Source organism: Thermobia domestica, chromosome 15 (genome assembly GCF_964235325.1).
Source record: "Thermobia domestica chromosome 15, izTheDome1.hap1.1, whole genome shotgun sequence".
Classification (NCBI taxonomy): domain Eukaryota; kingdom Metazoa; phylum Arthropoda; class Insecta; order Zygentoma; family Lepismatidae; genus Thermobia; species Thermobia domestica.
This window is the reverse complement of record NC_137468.1, coordinates 23,615,673-23,630,651: the sequence shown is the minus strand read 5'-3', so window position 1 is coordinate 23,630,651 and position 14,979 is coordinate 23,615,673. Positions and strand designations below refer to the sequence as shown.

The window sequence follows — 14,979 nt, the reverse complement described above, 5'->3', positions numbered from 1 at the left end:
GTTAATTTCCGACAGTGACTAGCACCTGTTTCCTAAGCTGACAGAACATCTGACGGGAACAGTGGTACAGTATGATCGTGCAGTATGAGTCAAAAGATTCAATTGGTAAGGTTTTCCGCCACTTCTGAGGTCCAGACAGCTTTTCCAAGATGTATGATCATTACTCTGCAGAAACGTGCCAAATTCTGGTACGCTCGATTGTGGTGGTCAACGGTTGTTTAAAGCGCAGTATAGGTGTCATCATGCACCCTCGTATCATGACATAATGAAATGGCAGAACATGTTCCTGCGGAATAATTTTACTGTGCCTTAAGCGGGTGGAGGAGTGCATAATAGAAAGAGAGAGGAAGACATTAGGCATACTATGAGAGTTTATGCAAGTCACTGCACTGATTGTCAATTAAAAAACATCCTTACACTACATGTCACAAGATCGTCCAACAATATATCCAGATGTTTTCCTACGGCCATCAACATCTGCATGTATTGAATGACGGATTACAATGCCTGTTACACTATTTGCAGATACATGAGCGGAAGGCAGCAGATGTACGCACATATATGTGAATAGTTTAATCGGTGGATGTTCAAGGATGAAGCCATCTTTCACGTCAGCGACCTGTGAACACACAATCATTTTGGAAACGGAAAACCGCGCCCATCAGGAAGTATATGTTCTTTATTCTTTCAGAAGGGCACTGTTTGTACAATCATTTACTTGGATATAATGGAATAATCTGTCATACCACAGTTGAAGAAGAAAACTTGCTATATAGCATCAGCAAAAACCAATGGATATGCTAGACCTGCGAAGAAAAGTCTCAAAAGTATTTGTTCACGCCAGAAATCCTTGAGTCTACCAGGTATGTGCAAAAAGTTTTTGAACACAGATAAATGTTTATGGCAAACGAGGAAAAGCGTGAACTTGTCGGTGAAGGTGTGAGTGTGCGTTCATATCCCGAAATATTGTTCGTCGAGTCCAAGGGAAAATTGTTCACAAAACTTTCTTGTAAACCGTGGATCCACTGTATTTTATCTCAGGCCATTGAGTTGTGTTGATTGCCTTCAATTTCGTGGCATACAGCGTTGTTATATGTGAAAAGCAAGTGTTAGGAGGCAAACGAAGGCTTTACATATAAGTTGCCATAAAATGAAAACCAGAGCTCTCCGCGATGTAATTCTTGTCTTTAAAACCAGAACATTTAACGAGCTACTAACATTATACTTATCCACATTTTAGGTTATGACTATTACCCTGAGTGTACGGAAGCAAAACACAATACTTAAGAAAAGACGTGGATCACTTTCTCTATGATTTAAGTATATTTTCCAAATTACGTGAAAAACACTATTTTTTCCAGGTAATTCACAATTTTTCATTCCACCATTAACTTAACTGTTTAGAGTAAATACCAATATCGTACGATCCACTAAAAAGATTAAAAACTTTTCTCTCTAGTTTCCAACCCCGAACATGTGGCCTGATTCTCTTCTTTACCAATTTTTGAGGAAAGGACAGGGTGACGGTTAATACGAAACCACTAAAATATGGATGGGAATACTCAAACTTTTTATTGATATCGTAATATACATGCGCCAGCATTCCCCAGGATGCTGAATGAAAATAGTTAAATGTTCTTTTTTTTACTTAAACTCATGGTAATCACAGTAGAACAGTACAAAAGCTTTGTAAAAATCATTCCAAAAATAAAAAAGACTTTTCCATTTTTCAAAGTCGCCAGTAACTTTAAATATAGATTCCTATGTAACTAAGAACAACGTCGTTTGACCATCCATTGTAGTTTCCTTTTATAAGAAAAAACAATAATACCAACTCAAAATTACAGTACCGAGGTGACAAGGTTCTCACTATTAAAAGTTCAGTTCAGGTAAGATAACCGCAATGTAATAATGAATACTTTCGTATATAAAGAAATGATACTTATGAAGAGAATAGTTTTATATGTATATCATTATATATATATATATAAATAACATATTGTACAGAATACAGACTCTCACGGAATGGGCAACATGTTTATATCTATTCAATCTTCAAAAAACTTAAATGACGATTTCACGGCTTGTTGCATTTATCAAATACTTTTTGTTTTCTTTACTATATCAAAAGTCGCAGTAGACTTCATATTTGGTTACTTAACAGCCAAGCTTTCAACAATTTTAACAAAACGATCTATAATAATACAATAAAACATATGATATATTTGTATATTTTTTTTTTTAAATAAACGTAAAATGTTTGAGACGTCAACACATAATGGAAAACGTTACGTTATACGACAATTCTAAAACAATCGATAGCACTCCATCGTTATCAACCAGAGCTTGGATTGAAGTATTAATTATAATAGTTAACTGCAACCTGTTGATTCCACCTCCTCTTTCTCAACCATTTCAAAATCCTTCCCCGTTTGAGACTTTTGACTGCTCTCCGATTCACTTTCTGAATGATCCTGTTCCTTCTCAGAGCCTTCAGGAGATCTGAAGAAAGGAAATACAAAATAGCTTAAATAAATTTGCTTATTAGGATGATCCTTATTTGTATAAAGAAAAATAAATTTTGAAATTCTTTTAGACCAATCCTCTAAAATTGTTCCATATCAGACAAAAGTAAACCATGAGAAACATTAGCTCTATTGTAAAATATTAAACGATGCTTCAAAGACCTAAAGTTTTGAATGTGTTTGCAGTACATAGTATGTGGAAAAAGTCTAGAATACACCCCTTTAATTTAAAAACGGCTGAAGGGAATGATACCATATATAGGATGAAAGTAGTTGAGGTAGAACTGTACCTCAATTTTGTGTAATACCATTATGGCGGTCATCTTGAAATCTGCACCTCTTGGGTCAAGTCGAAATTGGGTCATGTGACATTTTCGAGAAGCTTTTCACCACAAATATAAATTTGATATTGCTTTTAAAATTAATTTAATAATGTCAAGTGTTACTACACGTGTGGAAAATGAAAAGCTCTGTTATTTTATATCTAGTTACGAATAGTGGATTTGTAAGAATTTTAGAAGGAATGTCTTCCCTGAAACAAACTGCTAGACAAATTTGAATCCTTGTTTCGCTATAGACTACAAATATGAGGAAACATGGAATAAATTGAAATATCCTTTATATAGTAGCGGTATGGGAAGTTTTCAATCTTGTTTGCTACATAGTTTACCTTTGTTGCATCCAGAAAAGACTGTTTGTAGTCCTACACTATCTGCAAAGAAACTGATTTTTTTTGTTCCTCATTTTTCGTAAGGACGTTGAACTATACTTCTATTAATTTGCCACCTTATTCTGTTGTATCGTTACGTGGAAGAATTTAACTACTTTCTTTCCTTGAAAATAGTGATCTCGTTATTTGGTCACGAAATCGGATCACACTAACGGAACTTTTTTGGATTTTTTTTTTTTTTTATGTCAACGAAATGTGTTTCTTGTAAAATATCACTGATTTATTTTTACACTGTAATTTCTTTCACGCCACTACATACCTCAACCCTTTTGCTGTTTCATATTTTCCGTAACAGCTTTAATTTTAACCAATTTTCGTTTTTCCACTATGCTAACTTCATTGTCAAAAAATGCCAACACTACATGTTCCTTCGACAAATACCTTATATAACGGAAAACATAGAAAAGCTGCTTCAATAATTCAGCATCTATTTTACTATAACTACGAACCTTATAAAAATTGCAATCTTACAATGGGATACTCAAGCACACTTAAACCAAGCTTGCACACAGTCTGCCAGAAAAATACTTTTCGAAGGTCTGTTTCTTCTTGCATCGTTAAACGAAATTTTTGATGTCACAGGAATATTTTCAAGGAGTAGATTGCTTTCTCCATCCACCTTCCCTCATCCCATGAAATTCTCCAAGCAAACGAAAGGAAATAAATTACTCGAGGAGACATGGCAACAAGGAATATGGTGGTTAGTTGTAATAATTCCTTATTGTCTTCTCTGCATTATCTTGTTTCTAGAGAATTTAAAGCAAAGAATCTCGGAAATGTTGCTTACAACTGCGTCGGAAATTCCTGGCATTATCGCTATCTATTTTGGACCACTTGATCTGAAAACGCTTAAATATGGGAACGTCCGGTCCAGATGTAAAAGATACATCACACTTATCAAATTCAGACGTTACAACCAATAGATAAACGTGATGTCTGCACACGGGAGATGCAGATCTTTCTGGACCTTCTGTTGCAGCAAAACGCAAGCACCGTTGGTATGACCCATATTACAGGAAGTAATATTACAACATACTGCCATCAAGAACAAGTGAATGGCCTAGAGTACAAGCAATATGTTCCTATCTTGATGATGGAAAATAGGTTTACCAATGAATCTCTCATGATTAACTTCTGTAATAATTACTGGTAACAGATCGACAGTTTCTCTACCAGCCAAATTCACCAGTAGTTCCCTGTCCCAATGTATAAAACTAATGCACTCTGAAAGTGTTCTTTATGGTTTTGTGCAACTTCGCGACGGACTTGTTTACAATTCAAGATGTAAAAGTAAGGATCCGGTGATACAGTAGTAAAAATAGTGCTGAGACGTTCCCACAGAGGAAGGATACATTAAATGAAAGTAATAAACACGAAGATAAAAGGTGAGACCTATGCATATGTGTCCTATAGCTTCTTTAGGTAGACTGAAAATAAAATTACAAAATGCTCTTAATATCATTAGTGCAGATGTAAATCATTATTACTATAAAGAATACGTATTCGAACACTCCTCCAAGAAATCCAATATTAGTAACAATATACAACACGAAAAACATTTTCTTACCTCTCCAAGGGCTCCTCTTCTTTCTCCTCAGATTTTTCTACTTCTCGCTCTTCTTCATTATCTGAATCTTTTTCTTTTCTCTTTTTCTTTATTGATTTTTTATCATCTTCTGAACTACCTCCTTTATATTCATACTGGAAAATAAATGAATACATATAAGAATATATATTAACTAGCCTTTTTAAAAAACAATACAATATTCAAATATTATTTCTACATAATGCTTGGTGTAGTTGTTTTCTAGTAATTCTAAAGTGCTGATTAATTTTTCCCCAGCATAAATTAGCTAGAGGATTTTATAAAGTGAGAAAACAGATAAACGCTGTTTTCCCGTATTTTATATTCTTCACATCTCGCGTTCGGTCAGATGAGTTTACATTTAATTGGGATTTCAGGTTAAAGGGGCAACCGCCGCAATGGTTCAGTGGCAGAGCACTTATCTCTGACACATGAGGTCTTTAGTTCGATACCAGTTCCCGCTAAGTTGTCTTTGTAGTGGACAAACACCGTCCCGTTTCCTCCTAATTTCATCATTATCGGCGTCTTCCTTAGAGTCACGTGGGTCGATAATTAAAAAAAAAAAAGTTTATTGGTTAGTTACATTCAAATAAAAATTTGTTCTGCTAATCTAAATTTAGTGAGTGTATTGGTGATATCCGCCAAAATTTTGTTTTATCAACTAAAACCTCCTAAGTTTGTTGTACGTACGGTTAAGTAATGTGAATCAGCATGGTTTTAACATTTTTAAAATAAGCCAATTTAGTTTTTTTTCACTCCATTTGGACACCTTCTGCGTAATGCATGTTATGAAGATGCGACAACAAACAGACGAGGCAGATAAGATATGTTATTATATATAGTTATTCAGCTCATGCATTAAATTTACCTGCTTACGATATGCAGTCATTGTCTCCTAATATAAAAGAACATACAATCAGTATTGTAAAGTACTTCAAGTGCGGTATATGAGTGCGGTATATAGAGAACCTGGGTAACTTAAACTTACCCTTATAACAGAGTACGATGGAAGTCTTGTAGACTGATTGGAGGAGTGTGTTAACAGTTGATCAACAGTTGCGCAAGTATGCGAAGAAAGCTGACTACTTATTGATTATGTGTCACGTTTTCTTAAACCTATGACTATTGCATTTGATGAAGTGCAGAACAAGAAGTGCACTATAGAAGACATTGTAAGATTATGGAAAAACCTCAAACTTGAATTGCAGCAAACAAAAGACAAGCAGGTACTTTCCAAATTCAGATATCACTACAATATAGCTCTCTTCTACGCTCACTTCTTAGCATTCCTGTTAGATATTCAAAAAGATAAGGAAAAACAAGATGCTTTGAAGCAGGGTGGATTGATTTAAATCAGACTGATTTAAATCACTTGATTTTTTAAATAAAAATCGTTGATTTAAATCGAATTCCGAAATAAATTAATTTAAAGTGAAAATAAGTAAAATCCCGTTTCTGTTCTGTTATTTCGATTATGGAAGTTAATAATCATAATACAATGAGATTCAAATGTACAGTATAGTATGAAAACAAGTGTCATGCAGAGGATGATTAGGGAAAATCCCGTTTTGAACAGGTAACGGAATCATGCTTTCTTCTTTTCGTAACATTGGGTTTGGGTTTTAAAATCGTTAACTATTTCACGAAGAAATTACCATCGACATTTAAGACGAAAATTCTTTTTTGTACGTGTCTGTTTGTTTGTTCCCAGATAATAGGGCGTATTTAGAGGGGTCCTATCACCTCTCTCTCTCTTTTTTTTTTTTTTTTTTTTTTTTTTTTGTTAATTTTATAACTTTAGGCAAAATTCATGTATTTCATACCGCAAGCTAGTTCTGAGTTTTTAAAAATAGGCCCTTGCCAAATATCAGTAACTTTTGTGAAAAAAAAAGTGTCATTTTGATAAACGTTGTTGTACTTTTTCCGTAATGCTTAACCTTGATCACCTATTTTTAGGTGATAGGGTAGAATCTTCATTATTCGATTAAAAAGTACCAATAAGGCTTTTTACTTCGTTTTCTTCAAGACTGTAGGCATTTTAGAACACGTTACATATGCTTCCATGCCTTTCTACGTTGAAGCATAGTGTGTGATGAAGTCATAAATTTAACAATATATATTTTTTGTTATGCGTATTATTATTATTTTTTGGCGGGTTACATTTTGCATTCAGAAGACTGAAATTTTACACACTCGTTCAGTGCACCCCTTTATAATTTTCAGATGTTTTCAGATCTCTGCGTGGAAGCAGCGGGGTCCAGAGAGCAAAAATGTTTCAAAAAGGATATTTTTAACAAAAATAGCTTTTTTCGTGATTTTCCCGCCTCAGATGGAGACATATGAATGGTACCGTTTGAAAGGCTGTTCATTCTGAAGAAAATGATGTACGTACTATGCTCCTAGGATAAATAGGGATGTCTCAGGAAACTGTTACCTGAGATTCTGTTCTATACGGGAATCTGGGGTATTTGGGGAATATTATTTTTCGCGGGCTTACTTTTGCACCTACAAGACTGAAATTTTGCACATTTACTCAGTGCACCCCTCAGTATTTTTCAGATTTGTTTCAGATCTCTGCCTTAAAACAGGGGGAGGGGTCCACAGAGGTAAAAATTTAAGAAAAAAGATATTTTTAACAGAAAATTCCTTTTTTCGTGATTTCCCCGCCCCAGATACATGATGGAGACATTTGAAGTGTACCGTTTGAAAATTTGTTTTATTCTGAAGAGAATAATGTACAAATCATGATCCTAGGATAAATAGGGATGTCTGAGGAAATCTTTATATTACATCCGGGTCATCTGGGGCATTGTGGGAATGTTCTTAGCTCATTGTTAAATAGCTTCCTCACCCTTACTACTCAAGATAGAATCTTGAAATTTTGTTTACACATTTAGTACAGCCCTTAGTATTTCCTAGTTGATTTTGAGATCTGTGCGTTAACACAGGGGAATCCAGAGGGAATCATTTTTTTTTTAAATGCCGATTACTCTCAAAATTTCCCGCTTCAGGGACATGATAGGGAAATGTAAATGTTACCGTTTCAAAAGCTGTTCTATTCTAAAGAGAGTGATGAATGTACCATGATCCTAGGATAAATTGGGATGATGCTGTAGCTGCTTGACTGAAAGTCTATAATTTACCTTTAAAAAGAGCCATAATTTAAAAGGGTTAAGAAACATTGTTTGGGATTGATATAGGTTAACGATTGGGGATAATTCAAAATTCAACCCCAATACTTTCATTTAAATGGCATAATTAGCATTTAATACTAATTCCTAATGCTTTTTCTTCAGTTCGCGATTTGTATTATACGAGGAAAAAGATTTGATTTAAATCAAAAAAATCGATTTAAATACAAAAAATCAACAAAAATGATTTTTTTTTTAAAAAAAAAATCATGATTTTTTTCCACCCTGCTTTGTAGTTTCCGAGAACCCGTCAGTCCCAAACACTCCTTCCTTTGATTTTGAAGTTTAAAGGTGAAAGGAAACTATTTAACAAGGCATATTTTGATTCTACAGTGACAAAGATGTCAATATATGAATGGTAATAAAACCACAAATTTCAAATATAGAAATAGCAATGGTTTATTTTCCGCTATCGAGCAGTTACTAACTATACAGATGGCGTTACAAGATTGTTTCTAGTTTCAGTTTTGTTCAATTATCGCTAAGAAACCATTTGGGGTCCGAGAAGACAGACTGCAACTAAGCTGATAATACTGTTTAAAGTTTTCAACATCGTCGATAGCCAGTGGCGTATTTAGGGGGGGGGGCTTCCGGGCTTAAGCCCCCCCCCCGAAATCTTACTTACTATAGTAAAGTATATGAAATATCTTGCAGAATTTTCACATTTTCAGGCAAAGCCCCCCCGAAAGTTAGCAAAGCCCCTCCCGAAACAAAATCGTAAATACGCCACTGTCGATAGCATTTACGGATTGACTAACTGCTTGAGTAGAAATGAAACACAAGTTTTTTTTCTTTCTTTTTTTTTTTAAAAAAACAAGAAAGTTAGAAAGATTTGCGAGTAGTAATGGAAAGGGATGGTGTAAGTGTTATACTTCTCTATTTTTGTACTTCCCTATAGTATAAGAATACCAAATGAAACTACCACAGCACAATTATCTTGGAAACACATGGAAGCGTCATTAGCCACAGTATAAAAATTACAATTTTCCTACAACTTATACGAACTAAAAATCTTATCAGACGCAAATATTATGTAACGTCATAAAAACATGTGCAGTAAGGATAGTCAATAACATGAAGATACAGTATTATAAAAAACTAAAAATTTAGTGCAAAACAGTCATTCCAGGCCAAGGCTGTCACTGAAAAACAAGCGCTAATCTTCAAATTTTATTATTTTCAAATTCAGCGGCCACAAATTAGTAAAGTTAGCTGGTCTTATTTCTGTAAAATTGTGTGTGTTGCATAGGGTTCTCAACTGATTCCCAATTTACTTCATTTATTAAAAAAAAAAAAAAAAAAAAAAAAAAAAAAATCACCTATTGCAGTAGAAATCATTGACAGAAAATTTCACTCTATATACGTAAGTACTAATATTTTTAATACACAAATATTACTACAGTAAGAGTATTAAAGTTAAGTAAAAATTCAATTTCTTACTTTCCATAGAGGCCAGAAAGATGCTAAGAATCCTACATCTTCTGTCAAATTAGGGAATATCCAAAAATGATGCTTGCCAAAAGACGAAACCCAAACTAAGCAGAAAATAATTACTCGTAAAATAGCCAACGCTATAATGAAAACCAGGAACCCTGCTGCTGCTATGCTCAAATAATACACTCCTTTCCTGAAACAAAAAAGTATTTCATATTAGTTCTACCTCACTCACATCATATGAGAAGCTTTATATACATTATTATTTACGAGGTGCGTGTAGAAAGGAAGGACAAATTATTTTAGTGTGGAACTAGCGTTAAATTCACCATATATGTTGCTATTCCTATATGTGTATTATCTACTCAAGTGGTTGATTTTCCTCGCCTGCTGCGATCCTGCAGTAGGTATTCAAATCTCTATGCTGCCTCCTTCAGTCCATTTCAATGTACAAAATCATGTCAGTAAAAGCTGAAAATGCACAACATAAACGTTTGGTGAGAACTGAGTTATGTCCTGATGTTCACTGACATCAACTTCACTGTGTTTCGTATCGCATGACATGTCAATACGTTACAACCGCTGAGTGGTTAAGTGTGGTATCAAACTTTTGGCTAAAAATAGTAAACTCACAGTTTCAAACCAACATCAACAATCTTATTTATCTTCTAAATAGTTTGCTTAAACATTAGAGAGCTTGTAACACTTGGGACAATTTAACCGATAACATCCATTGAAAAAAAAAAAAAATAAATAAATCCTTTAAAGCAGTGGTTATCAACTTTCTTTCAGAGGCGACATGTTTTACCAAACGGCCACGACATCGACACACATTTGCTATTTTTTTAAATAATTAATAACATAAATCACAGTAGTTTAAGACTATAACTACTATGAAGTAGTGGGCATTGTTGTTGCCATTGGAGAAGATGGTTGATAGTCTGTCAAAATTTATTCTAACTAATTATTAAATGCCTCAGGATTCTGAATTCTAAAATGTCGCTCGTACCATATAGAACTACTGAACGACACATCAGTTAGAAATGACTGTTTTAAAGGCTGAACCATACAAACAGAATTAACTTGAAGAGGGTCTCGAATTTAAAATATTAAGAAGTTATCTTTTTAAAAAAATCCGTTGTAATATATTCCACATTCATCAGAGGAAGGTACTTGTACAGTTTTGAAATAAGTACAGTCGCCTTCAAAGTCCATACTCTTTCTATATATATATTATGAGAACATAAATAAAAGGGAATTACGTTTTAAGTGTTTCCATTGTTGATTCATCAGGCCATTAGATTGGTGGGCTCTCTTACCGACTGACCTGTCTCGTAAGTCATCTACCTTAACTATCAATCTGTTAGCAATATCATATTGTACTGAAAACTGTTATGGGCGCCAAATGTGATATTACTCCGCAAATCCTCTTTTCTTTAAAAATTCTGTTTTCTCTTTCCTCATCTCTCTAAATGATGAATTGTCAGCGAAAGCGCTTACAGTATGTTTTTTTGTTTTTTGTTTGTATTTAAAAATGTTTTTCTATTAATTTCTGGTAACTAATTTGTTTTCCTATGCGCGAACCTTTAGTTTTAAAAAATTAACTAATATTGATGAAATAAAATTGTTTTAACGTACCACGTTTATACTCTTTAGGCTAAGGGAGACGGATGCTTATGACAAGTGAATGATGATGGAACAAATTATAGAATGAGAATGTGGAAGGAAACAGAACGGAAGTATCCCGAGAAAACCTACATGAACCAACTGCAACCGAAATAGTTTGTTCAACCGATTACTTAAGCTAACTGGAAATTTTTAGTACAAGATCTAACGATTTCAGAAGTACACAGAAAAGGAATGACAAGATATCTTACGAACATGTTTTTTGTATTTCATTTTTTTTTAAAAGTCAATGAATGATGCAGTCAGCTCTGGTGAGGTGTCCTTTGCTCGAACCTAAGCCAGACGCCACACGAGTTTATGGTGGACAACACCGTTCGTACTTTTTCTTGGGTTCCCTCGTTTCCCTCCAAAATCTGACTCCACCAATTATTTCACAACTACCCATTCATTAATCATTCGTCTCCTTTACCTAAGACTACAAATTTCATTTCTTTTCATAATTAATTACCTAAATGATGAGGGCCACAGCGGGAACAAACAAATAGCTATGGAACCAATAACAAGCAGGCTTCCGAAGAACCAATAGTAAATAGGTATCGGCTCATAAATCCAAACATAAGCATCTAATCCATCCACAAAGATTTGCTCTAAGTGCATTTCCAAGCGGATTTTTCTCTTCTTCTTTTCCTTATCGTCCTAAAAGAAAATCAATATATATTCAGTTGTCGCAATATTAATTATGAAATACTGTACATGATAAGTAAATAAAATAACGAAAGAGTTACCTGAAATCTTGAATATAACCCCTCTGTACATTGACTTCAAAAGCCTCAAAACCTGTTAGTTAAGTATTTTGGGTGTAATTCAATATGATATTCAACTGAATGCTTCACATCTACTTTTTCCCTTTCCTAGCTGATAAAGCTTTAAAGTTTTTAGTTTACATTCTCAATTCTGTACTATAAATATTTATACTATTTTTCCGTAATTCATTTTCCATGCATACTTCATAATTGCAATAAAATGCTTCATCAGATAAGGGACAGACAAAAAGCTATGAAGCGTCCAAGTGAGCGCTACGATGGAATAAAAGGTCAGTTGGAATTGGTTGGATGAAATTTAACGAAGAAAAGTTGCTGAGGCTTGAGTGTTGTGAACCAAAAGAACGGACTTCATTGAAGAGCTTGAAAGACAGAAAGCATACACAACATTTCATGAAAATCAGGCAGTTTTTAAGGAAGTTACCGTTAACATGTTATCACAAAATGGGGTGAATTTACCATGTTACCTTTGACTAATGCCATCTTCAACCAAAAGAAATAAGCTCCTTGTCTCAAACAAAACGCGAACTATGTTTCATAAAAGATAGAGAATCCGAATCTTCATGAAATTTTTGCGGCACTTTTTTAAAATCTGGGCAATAATGCCGAATTTACTTTTTCATAATTGACCGATTTTAACTCTAAATAAAGGGAATGTTTGGTAAGTTTCGAAAAAAAAAAATATATATATATGGCATATTGCATCACAGTCGAATATCTTTTTCCTTATGAAAATGATCATAGAACATATTTTATTAATCATGAGGAATGTGCAGCCACTCATTTTCGAAATGAGTTTACAGGGTCTCTATTAAAATTCCAAAATGAAATTTCGTGACCTTTTCTTCACAAAATCATAAAATTTCAAGAGCGAAGTTGAGTGCAAATTAGGCTGAATTTTCATCCATGCAATAGAAACGTACTTTGCTTGCGATTTGGTAGCGTCTAAAGCCGACTATAGACATTTTTGGTGGTGATTTTTGACGTTTTATAGAACGAAATTTTCCAATCTGTACTTACATTTGCAGTTAAAAAAAATCGTGACCCAAAAGCTAAATTTCGTGACTTTCATGACCGTTTTCCGATTTCGTGACTTTAGTGACCGATAGGTTTAACAAGATGGAATGGATATAGGTTAAGAAGATTCATACGACATATATACAATATAGCATCAAAATTGAACATGAATTTCTTACGGGACAACGTATTTTTTTAAAATGGAACGAGGGAGGGATAAATTCAGCCTTTCACTCTTGATAGATTTCAACCCCAAGTAGTGGGAATAATTGAGGCGTGTCATAGGAAGTTTCCGCCGCATTACGTCAAGACTGAATAATTTTGACGAAAATTATAGGGTAAAATTATATTCTTATCATATTATTTAAATGAGGGAATTTTCCTTTCTATTCTTGAAAGATCTCAGCAGTCAATGGCGATGATCAGCAAACCGTAAAGAAGATACGGCATATACACATACATACTGTCTTGTGTTAAAACTGGAATAATTTTTACGTATATTACACTGGAAAATTATCTTGTTAGTATATTATGTATATGTGCAAAACTTGCAACATGGGATGGATTTTACCTCCCTTATTCGTGAAGGTTTCAACCCCAAACAATAGGTTTATCTGCAAAGGCTAGAGGAAGGTACACTCATGTCCAAAATGATTGTCGCATATCTATAACTGTCTTCTTGTAAGAATATAATTTGGTAACGATGTTGCAGGGCACTTTTAATACTGATACTATGTGTATAATCGGGAAATGTATATTTGTGGTAAATTTTATAGGGAAAGAATTATAAATACGAAAATTAGAATGAATAAAACAAAATCTTGCTAAATGGAGGAGAAAGTTTTATTTTCGTTTTATTGTTCTTATTTACTACTCTTTTGACATGAAATTTGCCACATACATGTCTTTGCCGAATATACACATACTAACATTATAAGAAATACCGGTGGCCGCGGTGACCCAGTGGTAGAGCGTTCACCTCTGCTGCTTGGGGTCCCGGGTTCGATCCCAGCCTCTGCCAAGTGAACTTTGTAGTGACCAAACACCGTGTGCGTGGGTTTTCTCGGGGTTTTCCCGTTTGCTCCCACTTTCTTCATTCCACCATTTCATTCATTACTCATCATCACCGTCTCCATTAGGTTAACCGACATAACTGCGGGACTAACTAAAAGATTTCATTTCATTTCATAAGATATACCGGGTGAATTCGTTATCAAATTATATTCCTAGAACATCATATTTATAGATATGCGACAATAATTTTGGACATGAGTGTACATACTAAATTTCATTAAAACTGGATCAAGTTAATGAGAGTTACCGGGAAAAACACACAAATGCGAGGTTTAATAATAACAATAAATAAAGCTACAAACAAACAAATAAGCGGGATGCTAATGTATATCACAGTCTCATTTTGCTTTCTGAGAACATGGAAGAACCTAAGCGAATGATTTTGAGGATTTCTTGCAGAAGGTATGGTTAAATGTACTGTTCTGATGGGTTGCTGTCCTGGGACAGGTAATGACGAATGCTGCAATGTTCATTACTACTTATTATATTATTTGAAGTAAGTTGCACTTTGTCTTAGAGAAAATGTTCCATTGATTCACATTTAAAAGGTTCTTAATCTATATCGTTTACAATAAATAAGACACACGACTTACAATAAGAATTAAACAAAAAATATTGACCTATGCAGAAGAAAAATTCAAAATGAAAAACCTAAATAACTCAGTATACTAGGCATTTATGAACCATATTGTTGATGAAAATAATTCTTTTACTAACATGTCAGAAATCATAAAAAACGGACCAACATTCACTGAAGCATCCGAATAACAATCTACTTGCACGCGTTTCAACGATAAATTTTCGCCATTGGGAGATATTATGAAGTATTCAACCTGTAAACAGTCTTCTATCACGAAGTATAAAGTTCAATATTTCACAAGAGGTATTACCTGTCGCACGAGTCTGTGCATGTTTTGTAGTGGCGCTGCTGCTGTGTTTATGTTTTGGCACTGGGCGAAAGGGGTGGTAGAAGGGA

General features: G+C 34.2%; 1 protein-coding gene across 2 annotated transcripts in view; it reads right to left on the bottom strand.

Annotated features, from left to right (window-relative positions):
* Nucleotides 1–1,547: 1,547 nt before the first annotated feature.
* The window catches only part of Trp1 (translocation protein 1), a 28,829-nt gene continuing 15,397 nt past the window's right edge, over nt 1,548–14,979 (bottom strand). For both annotated transcript variants that reach the window (XM_081741392.1, XM_081741391.1), the window contains exons 5-8: nt 11,600–11,787; nt 9,472–9,658; nt 4,823–4,956; nt 1,548–2,502 (exon numbers count right to left, since the gene is read on the bottom strand). In XM_081741392.1, coding sequence (XP_081597518.1) covers nt 2,373–2,502; nt 4,823–4,956; nt 9,472–9,658; nt 11,600–11,787 — 639 coding nt within the window. In that variant the 3' untranslated portion in view covers nt 1,548–2,372. The remainder of the gene's footprint in view (nt 2,503–4,822; nt 4,957–9,471; nt 9,659–11,599; nt 11,788–14,979) is intronic.